Here is a 9,687-nt window from a genome sequence, read left to right as displayed (position 1 = left end):
GAGTGTTTCTTCTCCGAGATTGCCCTGGGAGTTCCGACAGACAGCTCTCATCACATCTTTAAATAGTCTAAAGCTTAGCTTTATTCCTCTCAGTTGAGAATGGCCAACAGACAAAACTGACAGAAAGAGTGCCAGTGCTGCCTGCCCTTAGCTCTGAGGACAGGACACAGTGCAGAAAGAGGTCCTGGCCTTTCTCATGTCAAATGAGCACATTTCATCCCCAGGAGGGGGATCACAGTAAGCAAAGTCCATACTATCAAAGATCTGTGTAATGAAGACGGAAACGGCTAACCCAGAGCTAACGGGGCTGAGCTACGGTCTACGTCCTAACATCCATGTGAGCTCACAGCTCTCTCTGACACCTTCCAGGTACTCTTTAAGAGCCCTGTGCATCCCACTCAACCATCTTGGACTTGGTGGTCAGCATACCTTTAAAAAACAAAAAGCAAAGAGACCTAAATGAAAATATCCATAATTAGCTTTCTTTTATGTACACATTGTGACTGACAATCTGGAAATACTTCATAATTGAAATAGGTCAGTGGTTTTTCCCCTCCTTTTCCTTGGAAACAACAAAGCTCTATATAGTCTACTTTACATTTTAAAGGAAGGAAGAAAATATACAAGCCCATATTTATACTGTATTTCTACTAAGAGCAACAACAGCTCATGTGTATTCATGTTAGCTATGATCACAACTCAACATATATGAACACAGAATCGGCTCTATGCCATAAACACTGCTGGATGTGATGGTTCGGGGTTATGGGCTCACGCTGTCCCGTCTCTAACAAGCAAAAGCTTCCTGGAAACAAACCCCACAACACACATTTGCCAGTACACAGCAATGCAACCACGTCAGGTAAATACATACAGCACACCTGTACATCGGCAACTTACCTACCCACGTGGGCCTCTTCCTTTAACACACAGCAGAGAGCCAGTAAGTACATCTAGAACACAGCCCTCCGCTTCCTTTTTTTTTTTTCCTTAAACAATTTGGTCACGATGCACCTTTGATATAAAAGCATTTTTTAAACTTTATTATTAATACTCAGGACATTAGGAATTTCCAGATTTTTTCAGTAGCATTTGTAGAACCACTTTGGTAACAAATACAGTAGTTAGGAATATGCATCCAATTCAGAACGCATAATATTGATCCTGAATCCTTTCTGGCTAAAAACAGGGCTGGCGCTGTGATGAGCTATAGAACAAGAATCTACAGAAAGCCACTGGACCATGTTTTGTTTCTCCCAGAGGCTGCATCCTCTTTTGCTGAAACACTTTGTAAGTACACATTAGAAAGTAAGGCAACAACTCCAAACAGTTCGTGCTGTTTGCTCAACTCGGTTCCCAACTGGATGCGCAGTCCTGGTGCTCAGCTTCATGGTTCTATCGTTAGTGCTCTGTCTTTCTTACTTCATAGGATCCAAAAGGACGTTCTCTGACATTTCTAAATTGTCTCTGGTCTGGATGCACACTGACGTCTGCAGCTGTCGCTGCAGGTGCTGAAGCCTGCGCGTCCCACTGCCTGTTTTCAAAGGATTCAAGACACTGATTTGGACTCACCATATCTGATACGAAGCCCAACATTCCCTTTGCTACCATGCTTATCACCTCTTCTTTTTTACTCCTAATCTGAAGACTAAAGGAGTACCAGGAACACCTGGTTGCTGGGAAGATGCTCACCCAGCAGACAAACTTCATCAGGGACTTCTGTGATTCACAGCCCTGTTCCACGTGGACTTTTGACTCATGAAGATGTGCAAAAGGAAAGGATGTCACATTACAGTCATGTCCAGAGGAGGGCGCTATACAAACTTATAAATGACAATCTTTTCTTCCTTTACTATAAATACATTTAACAGCTTAGCAGAAAGACAAGCTAAATTTAAGATTGTTCACATTTGAAAATTGTATCATACTCTCTGCTAGTGATAAATAAGGAACTCCTGATAATGGAATTTTAACATAGCAATTTCCCCAACAGATCTCTGTAGACCTTTTGTTTGTTTGTTTTTAAAGAGGGTTAGAACAATGATTATGTATGCAAAGTTCTGAGAGTCCATCTACTGTCAACACTTTGAAGTCCTTATGTTTTCCTTTCCTTAGAGACAGGTATATACAGTGCTGCTGTAATAATGAGACAAATGTGAAATCTACTGTAAAGTTGCACAATACAGAAAACTGTTGCTCCATCCTTCTACTACACAAGCGTGTGACCCACGGGTTAGCGTGTCGCTGTCAGGTTGTTGTTAAGTTGGAATTATCCCATCGCGTCTAAGACCTCTCTTTAACTCCAGATCTTCCAATTTCTTCCACAGTTCTTCACGCTCCTTTTCTTTCTTTTTCTCACTGGGGAAAGAAACAGAAAACAATGTAAACAACCGAGGGGAGTTGACGAGAGTACCCAACAGAAAGCCTTCCCTCACAGAAGCCTGGAAGCGGCTCTGAAGCGTGCGTTGTGCGTTCATTCGGCAGCCAGCTTCTTGCTTTTTCCTTTCCGGTCTTTCCCTTCTGTGGGTTCTATTCCGACACTCCCTGACAGAGGTTGTACTAATGAACAGAATGGAAATCAAGTCTACTTTAAGGTCTATATTAACATCATGTGTAGATACAGTATAAATTATAATCCAGTGTACAGTTACTGAGAAACAGAACTAGAGATGATTTCTAGTATCGTGTATCTTAACACAATGTGCTTAGTGGCTTTTAAATGCTAATGGCCCAGTTAGAACCCAACCTGCTATTTGTTCTCAAACTCTCAAAAGAGAGGCTGAAAATGACATTGACAGACAATGGACAAGATCCAGAAAATACATTCTCTCCTTTAATTGGGTCTATTTCCTACACAATGCATACTGAAACTGGTCATTTCTGAAAACACATAATCAAAACATACTTATGTTATATATTTATAAATTATAAAAATATATTAATGATCTGCATAAACCCTTGTGGACACTGGAATTATCGTGTATTAAAATTTTAAGTGAGCAAGCCTTCAAACTTGGTTAAATACCAATTTTGGTTAAATACTGATATGTGGTTATTAAATAACAATACATGGTTAAATACTGATACTTGGTTAAATACCAATACCAGTGATCTCCAGAATTTCAGACTGAATTGTTTGGCAAAGTTTACCACAATGGATAAGCCAAAACAGGTTCAACAATCTAAATCTGTCAAAGGCATTTTGAAACTTCAGTATTTTCTTTAAAAAAAGTTTTAATATCAATGAAGTAGAAAGTACATAATCAAAGAACACAAAACTGTATTATAAATTAAATACATTCACACTTATTAAAAATATTTCATCATGTGAATTCTCACCATTCATTCATTTCATTACCTCTAGCTTACTGCAATGAACTGGTGAAAAGACAACACTGTGAATTCACAAATGCAAACAATCCCTGCGCACGGCGCAGCCTCAGACTTGAGGAACTGGTCCTTGCATACCCTACTTCAACAACAGTAGTCCTTTACTCAAAGACATTCATAAACATAATATGAACTTGGAATGGAATTCCAATGCTAAACACTATTTTAGTAATCACTAATACTTTGCAAAGTTATATTAAATTCTCTAACAATAGGAAGAAGGGACTGGAGAGGTGGCTCAGTGGTTATGAGTACTGGCTGCTCTTCCAGAGGACCTGGCTTCAATTCCTAGCACCCACATGGCAGCTCACAACTCTAACTCCAGTTCCAGAGGATCTGACACCCTCTTCTGTCTCCTGCAGGTACATGGCACACAAATGTGCAGGAATACAAACATTCATATACATAAAAGAAAAATAAATCAACATTTAAAAAGAAAAGCCTTGAGCCAATAAAAAGTAATTCTCATCTTCCTTGAATTAAGATAAAAATTTTTAAAAATTAAAGAAACCCAAATAATCTGACCTTCCCATTGCACTTGAGGGTTATTTAATCATACAACAAAGACATCTGTAGCTTCACTTCATAATTAACACTCTAGCAATTTAGGCCTTCTTTAATGTTTGGCTATCTTAAACGCAAGCGGCACAGTGTGAATTTCAGCAAGCATAATGGTTTTCAAACATTTACTTATGCAATAACTTTGACCTAAAACAACTGCATTTAAAGGCATACTGGGCAAGATTAGAAAAGTCTCCAGTCCTTATAGATTATTTTTTTATTTTTAAAAAATAAAAGTTGGAATTTATTCAGACAACTATTTTAGGCACTGGAAAGATGGCGCTGCAATTAAGAGCCTAATGCTGCCCTTCCAAAGGACCAGGGCTCAGTTCCTAGTACCTCCATGGTGGCTTACAAACGCCTGTACTCCAGCTCAGCTCCAGGGGGCTCCCAAGTCCTCCCTCCTCTAGCCTCTGCAGGTACCAGGCACATATGTATTACACGCATATACTTGCACACAAAACATTCACATGCATAAAAAAAAATTTTAAAAGATTTAAGCATGTGATCCCACACTCAATGGAGCTGAGTCAGGAGGATCACTTGAAGTTCAAGGCTAGCCTAAGCTGCTGGCCTCCAGACTCTGGACTCTCAGGTGTAAGCAAGCTGCTGGGGACTTACCACTTGCTTGACAGTATACTCTGGGGATAACATCAATCTAAATACATGTTCTTAGAGAACACTGATTTAAGTGCATGGACATAAGTTCTACAGTTCAAGCAATGTTTAAATGACTTCTCTGGTTGCAGAAAAGCAACTGTTTGGGAACTTTTTCAACTGAAAACCAGTGCATCCTGTTCACACTACCCTAATCTGTAGCTGACGACATGACATCATCTTCTCACTGAAGCTGCTCACTCGAGCTTACCAGTTCTACAGGATGCAGGACGGTTTGTCCTGTGACTGTCCTTTGGATGAATGTATGCTGAGGTAGCATGCTGCTGTCATACTCATGACTACTTTAGTTTTAAAACTTACAGTCTCGGCTTCAGACATTCTCATCCTTGCCAGAGAAAACCCATGCTGCCCATGGCCTCTTCTTCCAGCCCGAGCAGCCACTGGTCTGCTGTTTCTATGGGTTTTTCTCTACTGGCCTTTCATATAGATAGAATTATATAGTGAAAAACGGTAAATATTTCTCTTGTTTTGGTTGATTTTTGTTTTGTGTTGTTTTTTGAGACAAGGGTCTCAGGTAGCCCAGACAGTCCTTGAACTCACTAATAATGATCTTGCTCCTACCTCCCAAGTGCTGGGATTCCACACGTGTATGCCTGGCTGCTAGGAGTCTACATAGCCCTGATGTATTTAGCACCACCATTTCTCCCAGAGTCTATCTGTCGGTGGGATCTTATGACCTTGGCACACTGCAGCGCTGGGGCCCTTCCCTGCACACAGCACCAGTGCTGCCTTCCCTGCCCCAGCATGACAGCGTTAGAAGCTCACTCCACCCACCATTCTGATTTCTAATACTTTAAAATCTGCTTTGAACTGAAGCCATCAACTTCCTGTCATTAACTATGAGCTCACATTTGTCTCTTTCATCACAGCCCCAAACATCCATGTTCAATTACTAATATTCAGTTACTGTCATTTCTATGGAGAAACCCATACTTTATCTCCTTGGTACAACCTTCTATGTTTGTTTGTCTGGCAAAAAATCATCCTTGCCTTTTAAAAACAAAACAAACAAAAAACAATGTTCATTAAAGAAATCCATCACTAAGAACCAACTGAATATTCTAGCATATTGAATCAATTTCACATTTCTGTCTATTCTTTGTTCTTTTAGTTAAATCCATTTAATTTTCAAGTGAGTATTTAGCTTAGAAATTAAAATATTATAAAATAACTTCTTTGTGGAAATCCATTAATGAAATCAGTTAATTTGAAATACAGTCTTTTATGAGTGTGTGGGGGGGGGGTACACACCATACTGATATGAGTGCTCACACACACTGATACTGGAAATCGAACACGTTTAATCCCAGCACTTGGGAGACAGAGGCAAGCAGATTTCTGAGTTTGAGGCCAGCCTGAACTGCGAAATGAGTTCTAAGATAGCCAGGGTTACACAGAAAAACCCTGTCTTGAAAAACAAAAGCAACAAAATAATAATAATTATAATATAAAAATAAAATGAGAGAACCATGCAAATAAAAATATAGCCTTAAGCACTTCAGTATTTTCTAACACTAGACCATTAAAGTCTATATTCTCTTCACTGCTCTTTTAAGTTATGATGAATTTGATGGTTTCTAGACTAGAAAATTGGTTCTGAACAAATAGCGCCTGGCTTCTCCTGAGCTGGAGTAAAGTACATCAGTTTAATTTTAGTTTCGGTGCACTGTCAAGAGGAACCAGCCCACAGGACTAACATGGGCCTGGAGGACTAGCTATATGCCAGGCTCTTAAGCTGGTAGAACAAAAATAAAGAGAGAAAGGCAGCAGGCATCATTAAAATCACACCATTACAAAACCATCTTACTTAGTGGTGCATTAACGGGCACAGCTAAGGAGCATGCAGAGGGAATGAATAAGTAAATAAAGAATCTGCTGGTTATGATCTGATATGCAGCTGGGTAACTTTAACAGAGTTCAGAAAGGACTCAAGAGCTTTATGCACAGCAGACAAAAGAGCTTTAAAAAGTTACCGCTGACGATCTGACTTGTATGTGGCTGTCAGCTCATCAAACATAGTGCTGTTCATTTCCATAAATGCCTTCAACACGTTGTATACCAACGCCACAATAGCCCTGTGAGGCAGAAAGAGAGAATGTACCAGTTAGTCTTCACAATGCGGTGCTGAATAGAAAAGCAAAAGGACAGTTGTGGCATGAGCCAGGCCTCCTCTAGTGTACATACATACCAACTTTTACTGTTTTCCTTTGACAGGGTCACTCACTTCTAAAGTGCATTCCGATCACCATAACCCACTACCCAACCTCTCTCCCAACCTATTACCCTTACTGCCCCTACAAATCCCTTTCCCGAATACATGTAGCACAGGCCAGCCTCAAACTTAGTGTGTAGCCGAGGATAACTTTCAAGTCCTGATCCTCCTGCCTCCACCTGTCTAGTGCTGAGATTATGGACATGTATTAGCACACCTGGTTTCCCACTCCCTTTTACACAGTTCATTTCCACATCAAGAGATGCAAGTCCTTTACTGTTCAATCTTCCTGAGGGATGGCAAAGTTAAAACCCAACTTTGTTCTTCCAAATTATTGCTACCCAAGCAGATATGCTCATAGCCAATGCATAACAAAAGGCAAGTATAAGATAAAGCTGCTTTAAGGGATGGGGAGATAGCTCAGGCAGAGGTGTGTGTGTGTGTGTGTGTGTGTGTGCGTGTCTGTCTGTCTGTCTGTCTGTCCAGTTGCTGGTGTGCACCCATAATCCCAGCACATGGGAGGCAAAAGTAAAAGCATTGAGAACTTAAGGGCACTGTGGGCTACATATATAAGGATACTATCTTAAAACAAAGAAATGACAGACAGACAGACAGAGCGAGCAGTCATACCCTATAAACAAGTACCGGTGGTTAAAAAAGAACAATTACTTTTACACTCAGAAGCTGTCCCTGTGGAAACGAGTATATAAATCATTTGCGCTCAAAGCCAGGCTACCACATGCCTTCAAGCTGCTTTCCAGTGTGGTTGCAGCAGTCTGTCTGTTCCTGCTCACCCTTTCTGCTGACCCAATATTCGTGCTGAAAAGTGTCGAGCTGGTGCCAGATGCTCTTGGCTATGGCGCACTACTCTACAGCCCCAGTCCATGCTGCTGGACTGTTCTTATCAACAGAATACACACTTGAACAATGAGAGGACTGTGCTGGGACAGACTTGAAACATTCAGACTGGGCAAGGGAAAAAAAGGTGTTTCCCTTTTCAAAACTTTCAAGGTTGCTTCATTTTGCCACAAACTCCCCAATCTTACTTAGAAGGTGTCTGTACAAAATGAGGGCTCGTGTTAGTGGGAGGTCTGGTGTCTGCTGCCCAGCTTCTGCTTGGTGCCCAAAAGAAGGGAAAGTTGAGCTAAGGCTCAAGATTGGCCTTCTTCCCAAGGGAAGCACTGGAGAAGCACTGGATCTGGGCGGTTACTGACACTGCCTAGAGCTGCTCTCCAGAACCTTGAGGGAAAGTCTGCACAACGGGGCTTAACAGCTCTCTTTCAAAGTTCTATTAATATATAAAGTATTATAGTTAGAAAATTGAAACAAGGTGTTTATTTTACAGCCCCATGCAAAAAATTAAAAGACAGACCAAACAAAACTTTCCTTTAATGCATAGAGAAACATGCAAAGGCATCTCAATATAAAATAACTCTCCTAGGGCTAAATTAAACTTGTCCTTGAAGATTATAAAATTGAGTCCCCCTATAGAAATCTAACTGAGCTGGCTGCTGGGAGACAACGGATCTTCCTATCAAAGGTAAATCTCTTCAGCCCACTTCTTCACAGCCCCTCAGTATTTCCTGACGCTGGTGTTGGAGAAAGCTCTTACGGGCCTCACTTCCTTTTCCAGCCTTGTCTCTAGCACTGTCTCCAGAAGGCCTTATGCCTTTGCCCTCCCGAGCCCACAGGCTTCCGAACTCGACAGGCACTTTTAACAACCTGTGTGTCTGTTTACATGGAAGAAAATGGACCCCTGTCTGAAGGGGCATTCCTATCACCACCATCTAACAAACTCCACTAGGAATCTATCTGAAGCCAAGTACAGCCTTTCCCCAGCACTCAGGAGGCTGAGGTAAGAGAATCATGAGGTCAGTATGGCCTGTACAGTAAGATCTTGCCTTGAAAAAATTAACATGTTTAATTTGAGCCCTGCCAGTGGAGCACCCTTTGGGGCTCCAGCACATTCCCAAAACACATCTGGCTACCTTCAGACAGGACAGAATTCTCTCAAGTAAAAAGATATTTTAACTAAACAGTACTACTTTGTTAAGATATCTATTTGCTTTTTCAGTCCCCCAACCAGTACATCTCCTGAGGGATTTCTATCTTGTCATGTGTGCACCTTTAACAGCCACAGCATCTGGTGCACAGCGAGCTGCGAGACATTTTACTAATAAAAAGGGAAGGGGAAGGGACATAAGACCAAACAGGAGAGGGAGGACAGAAAGGGAGGTGGGGGGAGGATGGAAGGAAACTAAAGACATACGGATTCCAATGCTCTTTTGAAATCCTATAAAGGCTGGAGAACATGATGGGAAGGATGACGTTAGAGTTTTCTTCTATCAAACTCATGATGTATTCATTATTCCAATAATAGAGTGCCCTTTCTGCCACCTTTAGGAAAGAAACAGAACAATTATAACACAAGTTATAATCTTTTCAACCAAAAGTATTTTAAAAGGATGTTTTAAAATCATTCAATCAAAATTATAATTAAATATTAATAACTCTTTACATTTTGTAAGATTCATGATATTTCAGGAAGTTACCAGGTGGCTCGTCAGTTTGGGGAGAAAGTTTTCTTGGGTTTTTTTTTTCCCCCTACCTGTTAATTTATCATCTGTTTAAGTCTGTCTACACATCTCAATCTATTTCCACACTCTTCCCTACACAGTTCCCACTCACACTGTCATCAGCTCAGATTTCAGAGCTGCTTGTCTGGCTTAGGTCTTGTTATACTGGGTCTTAAATGTCCCCAAAGGCTGGTGTTTAAATGCTCTGCCTGCAGCCTGTGATGCTGCTGGGAGCCGGGAGGCCTTCAAAGGTGGGGTCTGGCTGGAGGA

At 41.0% G+C, this 9,687-nt stretch overlaps 1 protein-coding gene across 1 annotated transcript in view; it reads right to left on the bottom strand.

The window, feature by feature from the left end:
- Positions 1–2,032: 2,032 nt before the first annotated feature.
- Ppp2r5e (protein phosphatase 2 regulatory subunit B'epsilon) overlaps positions 2,033–9,687 on the bottom strand; it is a 144,820-nt gene continuing 137,165 nt past the window's right edge. Inside the window, 3 exon segments of the mRNA XM_076921996.1 lie at positions 2,033–2,358; positions 6,603–6,704; positions 9,111–9,238. Of these exon segments, the coding sequence (XP_076778111.1) occupies positions 2,259–2,358; positions 6,603–6,704; positions 9,111–9,238 (330 nt within the window). The 3' untranslated portion in view covers positions 2,033–2,258.

This window comes from Arvicanthis niloticus, chromosome 23 (assembly GCF_011762505.2).
Source record: "Arvicanthis niloticus isolate mArvNil1 chromosome 23, mArvNil1.pat.X, whole genome shotgun sequence".
NCBI lineage: Eukaryota > Metazoa > Chordata > Mammalia > Rodentia > Muridae > Arvicanthis > Arvicanthis niloticus.
This window is presented reverse-complemented; position numbering and strand designations above follow the sequence as displayed.